This window comes from Falco rusticolus, chromosome 13, assembly GCF_015220075.1.
Source record: "Falco rusticolus isolate bFalRus1 chromosome 13, bFalRus1.pri, whole genome shotgun sequence".
In the NCBI taxonomy this organism is placed as follows: Eukaryota; Metazoa; Chordata; class Aves; order Falconiformes; family Falconidae; genus Falco; species Falco rusticolus.
In genome coordinates, this window is record NC_051199.1 from 18739168 (window position 1) to 18752603 (window position 13436).

Genomic DNA, 13436 nt, shown 5'->3' on the forward strand with positions numbered 1-13436 from the left:
GAACTGTATGGCTGTTTGGTTATGTGTATTGTTAACGCTAGGCACATACCTAATGCCTTTGTCTAGACATGTCATTGACAAAGTCAGGCTTTGCAGATGAAAAGTGTACTTCTATATTTATTATATTATGAAGTCTATTTATTTATATTATGAAGTATCTGAAATACTATCCAGCTTAGTCCACAGTTTCTTAGGTAGGTACTTATGATACAGAAGATAGTTATGTAATGCATTCTGTGTACTGTTGTGTAGAAATAGTATATTCCGTATTTTTTAGTAATTCTGCATAGATTTATGCTTGCCTATGAAAAAGTTTGAGGGACAGTGTTTTTCAACCAGAACACAAGAGTAGCAGAAAAAGTTTGACTTGTTAAACAACAGTGAAAGAACAGACCACTTTTGCAGATTTCTTTGACATAATTCCTGTTTGGGAAGTGTTTGAAGTGTGGATATATACTGTGGATCAGATTTGCTTTTAAAATACTAGGCAGTGGCAGGTGGGCAGCTGACTGACAAGTATGTTTGTAGCTGTAAGCATGTGCCTCTTGTTCTATGTGGCAAATGCAGTACGAGGCTTTCTAATACGCTGAGCTTGTGAACGTGCTCAGCTGTGCTAGGTAGCTTATTCTGCTTTTGTCCTATATTAGCGGAGAAGCTTTTGGTGGTGTTCATATTACAGTAACTAAAACTGTGTGTTTGACAGCCATGAGGAACTCTATTCTGGTCGTCCGTATGGAGCACTTGATTCTGGCTTCAATAGTGTGGACAGCGGAGACAAAAGATGGTCAGGGAATGAAGTAAGTGTTGCAGCTTTATTTTTGTGAGTACAGTATTGTACAGGAAAGAGAACTAATAAGTATACATCTGGAAGCATATCCAATAGGTGACATGTGTATGCTAGCATGCAGGTTGCCTTGAGCCAAAGCTATTTGTTGTTTTATTGGAGAAAAACAAGCATAATTTTATACAGGATGGATACAAAGGTGGAAATTAAAAGAGAAATTTATAAAACTGTGCATGACATGACATTAATTTGCTGGAGTATAAAAGATGAGAAAAATGGATTTCCTAATTTTAAAAAAAAGCTTATAACTATCATATTACAATGCTGAGCCAACTACAATTATTCACAAGTAGTTATTTCAATACCATAAATCTGAATGTGAAAATTAAGCTTCAGAAATCCGATGGAAACTTTGTCTTCTTTCTTTGCAGATTGTTTCAAATGTTAAAATCTCTTTGCCAGTTTGAAGCAGCAAAATGGGATCTCTTAGCAAGGAGTCTGTCAATTATTCTTCCTGGGAGGAAGCTGTGTTTTCCTCTTGGGACAACCAGAAAAGGCAGTAGCCAAAACCTAAAGTGTTTCAGTCAGCTATACTCTGTATGCCTGCTTGCACTCCTAGTTTGGTTTTTGAGAAGATTCTAGGAGTTTCCATCCTGGGATGTTTTCAAACACTTGCAGATATTGCAGACAAAACTGTAGGCGAGCTGATTTTTTTAAGAAAGTGTAATTATATGTTTTTAAAACCTGTATATTTACTTATATATAAACTATAGCTGTATTTTGCTTTAGGTTAGTGTTTTGTAGGTGCAAAACAGGACAGTTGAAGTAAAAACACAAACCAAGAGGTAGTAGCTTGCAAGATGACGTTTCTGAAGAAAAGTGTTTTTTGTCTTCACTGTTTGCTTTTTAAAGCCAACAGATGAGTTCTCAGATCTCCCTTTACGTGTGGCCGAGATCACTAAAGAACAGAGACTGCGAAGAGAAAGTCAGTATCAAGAAAATCGAGGAAACACAGTCGTAACTAATGGTGGAGGTAAATAGTGATCGTTGGTTAACAGTATTTATTGTCATCATTATTAAAGTTCTAGAATATTTGCAATAAGTAGTAGGTTGTCTACAGAGGGGAAAAAAGAGAAAGATCTAGGTGGAATTATACAAAAACGCTGTTGTATTAAGGATGCTACAAGGCAAAATCAAATAGCATCAGAATTAGGATTATCTTGGAAATGGTGTGACAGCTACTGCATATATGCAATGTTAAAGTCTCCAACTGCTTTTAACAGTATTTTGGAATCTTGAATTTTGGTGCATGGAGTTTTGCTGCTTGAACACCTGGGGAAAATTCACAGCAGTAGTAAATTGCCAGTGCTCTGTGCCAGTTGCTGTCAAAATGGGATGAGCAACTTTGTCAGGGAATTTTGTATTTCCAAGTAGCAAAAGTGCCTCGTTCAGCAGTCGAGTTTTAATCCAAACCTGCATACCATCTAGGAGGGACTGGTATTTGTGAGTGACATTGCTGTTTTGTACTTTCTCAATTGGTTGTTCTGCAGTCGTACAGTAGCACCCTCATATTTGTTCAAGAGGTGATAATGCTTTCCATGTTTCTTGATCTCCGCAGTCCTTCTCTATTTTAACTTCCAATAATCTGCTGCTACCACTGTCTCCTCTTGTTTATATGTCCTGATTTTAGTATTGTTCCAAGTTTATTTTTTTCAGTCATTCCCCATTCTCCATTTTTCTGCACTACTTATTGTTAGATCTCATCCCCTTATACTTTGATTAATTTTTCTTCTTTCTCAGCTGCTTCCTGTTTTCCATTTCCCCTAATGGCTACAGTTCATATTCTCTGAGTGTCACTCTTCTCGGCTATTTTTAATCTTCCATGCCCAACTCCCACTTTTTCTTCTCTCCTCCTCCCTCTCTTTATCTTTTGCCATCTTCTTTTCTTGGCCTTACTCTTCTCTGCCACAATATTTTGTTTTCTTTGCCACATTTGAGAAACTTGTTGGTTGACTCACACTCTTTTACATGTTAATGGACAAAAAATTCCTTTCAAACAGTTAAAATCTGGTAAAGTTAGAAGAATTGAAGACATGGTGTCATGGGAAGCTCTGGGCAGCCTTAATAACAGGTAGTGCTGCCAGCTCTGCCTCCAAGACTAACTTTATTTTGTTCTTTGGGTTTTGTACACCAGAGATTTCAAAATGTTTCACTAGGCTTTTAAGATGGAGTACAGTCATTTCATGAGTAGGAGTATATGAGAGGGGCACAAGCTGTAGCATGTGGCTTTCAGCGATCCAGGAGATGCTTTCCAATTTTGTGTTCCTAACACAGATACTAATGTCTTTCACCCTCTTCTGTATTACTGTTAGTATTATTTAAGTTTAATGAGCAAGGCTGGAAAGAAGGGTGTTGTGTTTTGTTTTGTTTTCTTGGGGTTTTTTTTAAGATTTGAAACTGAGATGGAGATCTAAAGAAGCCAGAGTATATAGGAATGCTATTTTGGATGGTTGTAGTAGCAGAGGAGGTGGCTTTGGCAGTAACAGTTGCTAGATTGTGTGGTGAGGCAAAGAGAAGTCTGTTTTAGACAAGCAGGAAAGGGGCGGAGGAGTAGAAAAAGAATGTCTGCAAGAGAGTCTGGAGCAAGTTTGGGGAGTTTTAGGAAAAAACAAGCTCTAGTGCTCAGAAAGGGAGCTTATACTTTCCCCTGGATCCCCAGCACAGCATTTTTCAGCAGGATGATTTGTTCAATGTCATGACCCTCAGAATCCCTGGGCAGAATGTGTAAAAGCAGTGACAAGTGAAAAAATTGCCCTACATAATATCATCCACACAAGGGAAAATCAATGCTAGCCAAACTGTGCTATTTCTTGCTCTCGTTTCAATGGTTCCCAGTGCCTTTGTTTGTTTGTTTTTATAAAAAAAGTGCAGGTGCTTTTCTGTTGTTTTAGAGGGGGTTTGTTGCTTTCTGTACTGCCCTTTATGTCCACATAGACTTTTTATATTTATTGCATTTTATCCACATGACTTAGACATGCTGCCCTCTGTTTTGTTGTCATAGTAGTAAAAATAATAGAAGTATCTGTCACATCCATTCAAATTTTTCTGACAGAGATTAATTAGAACCAAGAGAAATTATTCAAAATGTGCACGAATCATTGTACAGTCGTGGTGTTAGCTGACGGATTTTGATCGGTAGGTTTTGGTATTGAAAAAAAACCCCAGTATTTTTCAGTCACTGAAAAAGTATCTGTGGCTAGCAATATAAAACTATGTGCTTGATACATGTTTCTCATTGCTTCTTAAAAAGCGTAAGTTTTATCATTACTTCAAAATTTGATGTTTAACAAATGTTAGTGGGCCTGGCAAAATCCAAGAGCGCTTAGGCTGAGCTTTCCCAGATGGAAGAAAAACAGTAGGACCTTAGTTCCTGACATTGCTTTTTTTGTTGGGATTTTCCTCTCCTATTGGTTATCTAATTATGGGTGTTTTCTTTGTGTATGTGTTCAAGTGGAACATGATCTCGATCAGATCGACTATATTGATAGCTGTGCCACAGAAGAGGAGGAGGAGGAGGTGAGGCAACCCAAGTGCATGGACTCAGACAGCCTCAGCTTACAATTCATGGCATATATTGACCAGCGGCGAATCTCTAATGAGGTGGTGCTTTTACTTAAATTAGTTAAATTCATACACCCCAGGAAAGCCTTTGTGATGGTATTAATGCTTCTTGTCCTCAGAGGTTTTCTTTTTTGTTTGTTTTAAATAAAAATATAAAAAAATTAGGTCTGCTCTGGAGGAAGGGCACAGTGTTGAGCTTTGTGCAGGGTCAGAGTTGGAGTGTTAAGCTGCTCCCAGGTGCCCTTTGGGATATGTGGAGTAAGTCTAAAGCAGCCACGCTTTTCCTATCATGTGGGTTCTTGCAAGTTTGTGCTTTAGGTATGTGTGAAGTAAATGGTTTTTCCAAAGGAGTGCTGTCTTCAAAAAACATGGAAGTTGATGCTTTATTTGGTAGTGTGAATATATACTGTCTTTCTCAAGGTTGAAAACTGTTGATTTTTAGCAGTGTAAAGATTTAGTACAGGAACTTTGCAACTCCATTGATTTGGCTGTTCATGTTGATTATAAGTCATTTGCCAGTAAACTCAATTTCCTGAGCATCCATTTTAAGTTTAGACTAACTTTTCAGAAAGCCTACTCTTTGCAGAGAACAGCTTCTTTCTTACTGTTGAGCAAGGCTCTGAACCCATGGGTACAGACTTGGTTGTGTATATAGTTGCCTTTCTGAATGGAAACTGCCATCTTTATTTTCAGATAAACCTGGCATGAAACTGTTCTCAGTCGGTAAAAGTATACAGTTGAATGAACAATAAGTAAAATTATTGCTAGACAGGTTTGAAAGTTCTCAGAATAGCTTTTTACAAATGTCTAGAAACAGGTGTGAATAACTTTGGACATTGCCCTGTTTTCTTTCACAGATAAAAAAGAAAAATAAAAAGAGGACAAGCTTAGCATATATTAGCCTAATAATAGCTGCTTCTATTGATTGCTTACTGTATCCAAGTGTTGTCCTGGCACAGGCAAGTGCAGTGATTCCAGTAAAGTTACTGTCACTTTTCTTTAGCTCATGTCATTTCATTGTTTTCTAGCTGCACAGGAATTAGTATGTGCTTTAATAAAACTCACTGGAGTTGCTTTGAAATAGTATGAATTGCCAAAACCTCTTTGGAGCTTAACTCTACATATCTTCTAAGTGATATTAATTATTTTCTACCTATATGTACTTCTCTGCATGATTTACTTAATAGTGGAAGTTTTTTATCAGTGGGCATATTTAATCTTGAAACTGAAGTTTTTTTAAATTAGAGGAAAAAATGAAAGTGAGCTTGCCTAGCTGGAAATGATCATTCCTGAATTATTTTTTTTTGTCCTCCTTTGTGAGGTATTTTGAATAGCAGTAGTTACAATGTAGCTCTACTAAGAGATTCTTTGACATTAATGTACAGCTTTCCAAATAAGTTGCTGACCTAAGTCTTCTGTGTTATTTTGTTTAGGGCTCACAGGTAAAGCCTGCATCCCTCAGAGAATTTCAGAGAACAGAGGATACAAGACGATATTTACATCAGAACAGGTAAGAATATGCGTTAACAGTAATTTTATCTAAAGTTTCAGGATGAATACAGCGCATGTATTTACTGAATGTGTTTAGAAAATGACGTTGTTTTCTGTTCCTTCACCAGAAACATGTGTGGCACTTTATTTTTAAATTATTGCTCCAGTTTAGAAATTTATATTCCAACAGTGGGAGTGACCAAAAGGTGTGGCTATTTTAGGCCAGTGCTTAGTTATAAATCAGTCAGTTAAATCTGCGAAATTAAAGTGTATACTTTTTAAACTGATTTAATGTCTGCTTCTGATTAGTTTGTGCTTTGATTAAATAGTTTATGTAAGCTATATTACATAAAAGACAGAAGGGATAAACATACTTGCACTACAGGTTTAGAGAAAGCATAAAGAGTTACTATGGGGTATCTGATGTATTGGTCACATTCTTGGTTGAGTCTTGGTAGCTGTAGTACTGGGAGGGTTAGTTTAATTAAAAATGTGTGTTTCTGTGCCATAATCATGAACTTACATCAGAGGAAGAAAGGATAGAAGGAGAGTCAGTTCTGAAAACAGGTTGCTTATTTTAACGAGGTAGACTTTTTGAATTATGTCCATAATTCCTCCACTTGGCTTATTGGAGGAAACGGTAATCTGTAAGATGTTGGACAGAATATAAATGAGGTGGCTAGGCTTGAGAAAAGACTGTTGTGTGTGTAGTTGAAAGAACAGAAGATAAGCAAATGTCTAGTTTCTTGCTAATGGAACCAAAATCAGAATTGATAGAACCTTTAATATGCCATTGAAGCATTCTGGTATTCTGTGGAGTGAAAGTGAATGTGGAAGAAGGACTCAGCAGAAAACCAGCTCAATTACTAGGAATGTTAAAAAAAAAAAAAAAAAAAGACAACTGCTAGCTTTAAGTATGTCATTACTTATGCTGTCAGTAGAAATTAATTTTTAATGTCATTTCAAAATGGTAATGAAAGAGGAAATGAAATTAAGAATAGTGTGTAAATTTTTCCAGTTTTGGCAACATTTGAGTAAGCATTTTGAAATGTGCAGTAAATGGGCAGCTGCAGTAGCTGTACTGATTATAAAGGAGGGTAGGTCCTTCAGTATATATCAGCATTCCTTATCCTGTAGTGTCTGCAGGTAAGGCATGAAATAATAAAGCAGTCTGACTTGTTCTCCCTGAGTAAAGTGAGTGCTCTTGGTGTGAAAAACTGGGAGGAAGTGTGGTGTGTGTGTGTTTGTTTATTTTTCTATTTGAACATTTCTGGTCAACATGGAAATAATTAGATTTTATGAACACTGGATTCCATGAAATAATAGAAGGCTAGTTAGCCGTGAGAGAGCTGCTGTTTACATAAGCCAGATTTTAGTGATAAAGGAAGTTGTAGCTCACTAGGATATCCAGTGTTTTCAAAATGTATGGCAGCAGATCTTCATGCAGAAGTAGTTAATCAACGACCCAAATGAATTATAGCTTATTCATATTAAGCTGCAGCAGAGTGAGATTCTTAATTAGGCACTAAAAACAGGTCATACTGTCATTGCCTTCAAAATTGTGTAAAAACAGCCATATGACAATGAGTAATTTTTTATATTTTAAGCTTCTATTAGTCAAATATTTTATTTGTGGCAACCACAAGCTGTAAATTGCTTCCACAATAATTGTGTGCAAATGCCTTGGCAGGCAGGCAGACCCCTTTTTTTTTTTTCCTTTTTTTTTTTTTTTTTCCCCTTCAGCATGATTGAGCCATTAAAACTCTTTAGAGTTGGATGTAATGCAAACTTAATCTCAAGAGTACTTACATTAGCTGATTCAATGCAGTAAATACAGTTTGTGCTTCTGGACAGACTGTGGTGCATGCCTGGTGCAACAAAGCTGTGTGTACTCTGGTCTGAATATGCTTCTTGGCACTCAGTTGAACCCAGTCCTGTCTGTTCAAAACAGCACAGTAATGGATTTGTCATGTGCGTTAGTGTTAATTCAAGTAACAGAGGAGACCTGTAGCTTATGGGTCTTCCACATCTCTTAAGCTTCTCTGTGCAGAATGGGTAAAAAGTCTACATGCAGGCAGCAGGACCGACTTTTTTGGAAATGCATTGGTAAGGGTGGCACTATTCCATAGTTGCCCCAGAAGCGAAGGAGTCTAGGCTGTCAAGAGTAAGCTACTCAATTCCCATCAACTTTCTTTCTAGGCACCAACATGGCAGGGAACATGCTGTAGACTGTGGACCTTGGGAATTGTTTCAGTGCTAGCAGCTGCCTTCTAGCAAAGAACTGGCTGCAAAATTTTTATTGTTGACATGATGGACAAGAAACATCAGCTATTGTTTACCTTGTGACTTTGATGGCTTGTATCACTGACAGGAGGTCATCACATGATTGGTGAAGTGAGCAGATTTGTTCTGAAAATATCAGAGGGTACTAACGTTTACAAATAATCCTGTCCTTGACAGAGCAGAATAAGGTCTACAATAACCAGAAAACAGCCTTGAAAGAGAGGTTCCAAGTTTGTGTATTTTGAAACCATTGTTAATCAAGTTACCTTTATTTAATTATGAACTGCAGCAGTTGTGATCTGACTTGGTATCACAACATGGTTTCTTTAGCCATCCTAAATTTCACCTTTTTGGTTATCTGAAGCTAATTGTCTAGGCAGTTACTATTAGAAAAACAGGTGTAATCTAGAGAAAAGTTAATGTGACAGTAGTTTATATGCATCAATGGCCAATCCCCCTTCTACTTGGTGTTCACCTGCAGGGATACTGATGAATTACGAAGACCTGAAACTCTAAATTTGGTGCAGGACAGAGAGCATCACCAAGTACTAAGGAGTTGTATGGACAGGACAGAGAGGTAGGGAATAGAAACATATAGTTTCTACCGATTAATTTGTATTCCCACACACACACCCCAAATAACCACAGTAACCAGTTGTTCCTCTAAAAGAGGATCGTCTGAAAAGTTCCTGGATTGGTTACTTAACCAGCTCTTAGAGAATGGGTATAAAGTACTGAGTATCTCAATGTAATAGGCCAAACGTACAATCCCATTGGTACATTTTGAGCTATAGAAAAAAATCATCACAATTCAGGAGAAGAGATAGAAATGACTGCACAAAATCTGCCACACAAAATGAGTTAAATCTTTCTCGCAGTGTTGGTTTAACAGCTTTGCTTACTGAACAGTTACTTTACTGATTTGATGAGGTATGTGTGTGTCACTGACAACTCATGTATGAAATTTCGTTTATAATTAAGATAAAATGTATACTTACTCTCTGTTTTTCCATCTGTCAGACCCGCAGCTGATTCACCTTACTTTCTCTCTCTATCAAGTCACCACAGTCAGGTAACACATTGAACTCTTAATGTTTTATTCTTTTGGATTAGTTTTTTGCAAAATCAAACTGATGTTAGCCATAAGACATGGACTGTTTCTCTGTAACCCATGTGTTTTACCCTGTGTAGCTCTGTCTTTAAAGTCTGTTGTACTGTTTTCTTCCAGGTGCCTAATACAGATCCCGAGCTCCACCGCAGGCACATAGAGCGTACCCGTCGGGAGGCCCAGCTAGCAGCACTTCAGTATGAGGAGGAGAGAATGAGAACAAAACAAATTCAGAGAGAAGCTGTCCTTGACTTTGTTAAGGTACCTCCTTTTAGTACCTACTTGATGCTTTATCTTTTCTGAATCCTGTAATGAAAATTGCAGAGATCATTATACTTGTACATTACACCCTTGGGCATGCATGAAACTTGATAAAGAAAATGGAGAAATAGCTGTTAAGTCCATTCAGTGTTGGTACTGTAGGTTAACATAGACAAAACTAGAACTGAGGAGGAAGACAAAAGAAATTTACCCAAAATACAATTTCAGCAAATAATTTTATTTTTACATAGTCAGTCTCATTCTCTCAATTTTTCATTTGCATAGATGTAACAGGATTGGTGTAAGAGAAGGGATCTTTAATTGAGAAGGCATAGAGGCAGTTTAATTTTTAGGACAAATTTGGCAAAGAATAAAGAAATTATACACACAAGAAGACAACATTGCCTGATCTGTTTTGGTATTTTATGATGCATAAATAAGTTACCTCTAGGTAAAGCACAGGTGCCAATTTTTGGTACATCAGATACTCCATGGACATTGCATCTTTGCTGTCTTTTCCACTGCTGTCAATATGAAGTAGTCTGCTGCTTAACATGGAAGCTTGTTTATATGCTAGTTGACTTAAATTTATTTTACTGTTTACTCCCTTGATGACCTACCCAAATCTTGCCATCACAAACTTAAGACATATTGCAGTTAATATTTTGGGCTTAGGGTGGCCTGCAGAGAGGAAAAGAATGTTTTATTGCATATACATAATGTATGAAGTTAGTTTAGAAAAAGGCTTTTAGCTTCCCAAAACTAGGATTTTCATTAGCACCAACTAATCTCAGGCCCCTGTCAATGTTCTGTAGAAAAGCTGCTTTTATTAAAGATTGAGTTCAGTCTTTCTTTCAGATATTCAGACTTCAGATATTTAGGATGCATTTTGTTCATTGATGAGCCTTTTGGGGTTTGTGGTTTTGGTTGGGTTTTTTTCTTCTGTTGCCTTTGTTATTCATGAGCACTTTATTCTCAACAGTTAAATTCCTCCCTTGGGTTATATTTTGGGTTTATTATGCATCTTTAATATGCAAAAACAATTTGAGTTTTTTTGGTTGTGTGTGGAACAAAGGCTGGGGTTTTACTAATAGTATCAATGAAGTTCCAGCTCAGTGGAGACTTGCAGTTTCCTCAATACATGCTTTATTTTAAAATAAGACTTCTTGTGTTTTAAAACACTTCTAAATTGCACTGTTTTGATCTGAGCTTTTGTTTCTCTTTCAATTCTTTTAAATTGGTTTTTCATTTTTCCTTTATAGCAAAAAGCATCCTTAAGTCCTCAGAAACACAGTCCTCTGGATAGTGAGGTAAGAGTCCAATAGGAGTATTACTAGGGATGTCAGCACCTGAATTCTTAACTCTCTCCATCAGATATATTTTCCTGATGGTGGAGAGCTCTTCAGGACCGAGTTATAGCATAGTTTTTTCACACTTGCATATAAAGTCTTGGGTTGGGGTTGTTTTGCTTATGGGACTAGTTTAGTATTTCCTTCTGTTCAGGTAGATTGCCTGTCAGAGTGTGTTGTTTATTATTTCTGGTATGTTTTCTATGTATTATACAGAAAATACATTTCATATTCTGTTTCGAGATGCTCCTTGCAAGCAATACAGTTTATTTTCTAATAGGAGTATTCAGACAAGTTACTGTGTTGTAGTCATCCTTCATTGGTCAGTTTTCTCCAGGTTTCCTATCATTAGATCACCAGTTATCCCAGAAAGATTAAGCATTGAAATGTTGAGGACTATCAGAAAAAGAAATAAATAAATTTTTAGAAAGCTTTATTCTAGTGTAGTTTTGCAATCAAAACCAATAAGTCAGTAGAGAACACGAATCATACAAGGCTCAGTCTTCCAGAATATACAGAGCTGAGCCAACGACATCTGTTCACTTTCTGCATCAGAATTCTGCATAGTAGTAGCTCTTCCACTGCTTGCCATCCCCACTTTCCTCCAGAGGAAGATAATTCACTTGGCAGCGTTAATCAGATCAAAACTCTTAATAATATAATGAATATAAATAGGTTTTTAGCAGCATTTTCCAACTCTTTTTGTTAGAAAATTACTGAAACATGGGGTAAATGAAATAGTTTTTGCTCCTTTTCCTTAATGTTCTTCTGTTCTTAATTCGGTCTTTTAGTGTCCTTTGTTCTACCACAGTAAGAACTGTGAATACATAGTTGTCTGTATTTGCTTAAGACAACACAGAAAGCAGAATAATTGATTCCTTAAGTAAGATGAATACACTATAACTCATGGGTCATGTGCCTATATATTCTACAGAGTTACGTATGCTTTATGGATTTTTAACAAAAGCCTCACAGTGCTATAAACAAGCAGTACATGTTCCAAAATGTCTGTCTGTTCACATACCATGTGTTTCTGACATTCTGTGTGTTTCTGACATTACTCCATCTCTCCCACCTCCCAGTGTCCCTTTCCATCCCGAAGGTCTCAGCATACTGATGATAGTGCCTTGTTAGTGGTAAGATCCTGCACGTAATGGCCTTTATATGTGGCAGATTCTAGAGCATAGAAATAACAACGTGTTATGATTGTCTCAGATTAGACCAACTATTTTAGAGCTAATCTAAATAGCATAAAACATGACGGGCTTCTTTGAAAAGAGGCCTAGCTGTGACCTTTAAATTATGAATGTGTTAATACTTGCACTGTCAGCCATTTGTTAATATATTATTTTTTTTCCACAAAATAATTAAAGCTTATCTTTTGCTGAGAGCAAAAGAAAATTACGGATAGTAAAGAACAGCTTCTAAAATTAAAAATTCACCTCTAGTTCTGGTTTGATTTCTTCTCAGTTTAGCTTGCTTCCTAATTGATGTGCTCTTCAGTGTCAAATAAACAATGTTAATGCTTCAGGTACAGCATTCTATTTTAACATGTCTGCGACCTGCACATGGTGTTGAGAAATACTTAGTATCTTGGTAGATATCATAGCACAGGGAGAAACGGCTCTGCATATGAATGCTACAAATCATGACCTAGTCCTCATACCTTTTTATTATTTGTCGATGAAGATGTCTTAAAAATAATTTATTTTGAATGCTTAGCAAAAGTAAAAACATTTATCTACTTAGTTCATGTTTTATGCTATTTCTTTTTTTTATGGCATCTTAGCAATGTAGCATAATTAAAGAATATAATTGATGCCATAATCCATGTCTGTAAAAGAAAAATACACCTGATTTGCCTGCTGTTGCATGACTGCATGCCTGGGATTTATTTTCTTAATTCATGTGCTTCCATTATCTGCCTAAATTTTCTCTAGGCAGTGCTCTTGGTTAGAATATGTCTCTCCAGAACGTGTTGGTCAAGATATTTACTATCTTTATTCAGACTTTTTGGTTTTCCTGCTTTCACATGACTAGCACTAAATGGGAGAGAAAGAAAGCTTATCATATTAGAGGGAGGTTTAGTGGTCATACATGTGCCTGTTGAGAGAGAAATCACAATCAATTAGCATATAAAAATGTGCATATTTAGATAATAAGTAACAGCATAACAGCAGTTTGGGTTAAGTGTTGATACTCTGTGGTCAGTGAATTAATCTTTGGAAAGTATTTTAAAGAAACCTTTGAGGACCCCATTTCTATTTGATTAAAGTGATCCCATAACTTCTGTTGTAAACTAATATATAAGATTTTATGTTACATGACTTGGTATTTTCAGAAATTATCTTGAAACTGGCTTCCACTGCTGTTTGTTTCCTTTGTGTTTTTAACCAAGAAACATCCTTGCACTTCACGAAAAAAAGTGGCCAGGCTGGTAGGGAGAGTTTGAACTAGATTTGAAAGCAGTCATTTCTCCTTTCATTTTTCTTTTGATTCCTTGCTCTTTTCAGCAGCACTAGACTATAATAATATAAAT

The 13436-nt window shown here is 36.6% G+C and overlaps 1 protein-coding gene across 18 annotated transcripts in view; it reads left to right on the forward strand.

The window, feature by feature from the left end:
• Positions 1-13436, forward strand: part of LRCH3 (leucine rich repeats and calponin homology domain containing 3) — a 68157-nt gene that overhangs the window by 35940 nt on the left and 18781 nt on the right. For 7 of the 18 annotated variants that reach the window (XM_037406792.1, XM_037406800.1, XM_037406803.1 and 4 more), the window contains exons 7-14: positions 704-797; positions 1697-1817; positions 4296-4444; positions 5839-5915; positions 8661-8756; positions 9200-9251; positions 9408-9548; positions 10811-10858. In XM_037406792.1, the coding sequence (XP_037262689.1) occupies positions 704-797; positions 1697-1817; positions 4296-4444; positions 5839-5915; positions 8661-8756; positions 9200-9251; positions 9408-9548; positions 10811-10858 (778 nt within the window). Of the gene's footprint in view, positions 1-703; positions 798-1696; positions 1818-4295; positions 4445-5838; positions 5916-8660; positions 8757-9199; positions 9252-9407; positions 9549-10810; positions 10859-11979; positions 12034-13436 lie in introns of all 18 variants that reach the window. The other 11 variants (XM_037406808.1, XM_037406810.1, XM_037406804.1 and 8 more) reach the window with 5 other exon arrangements.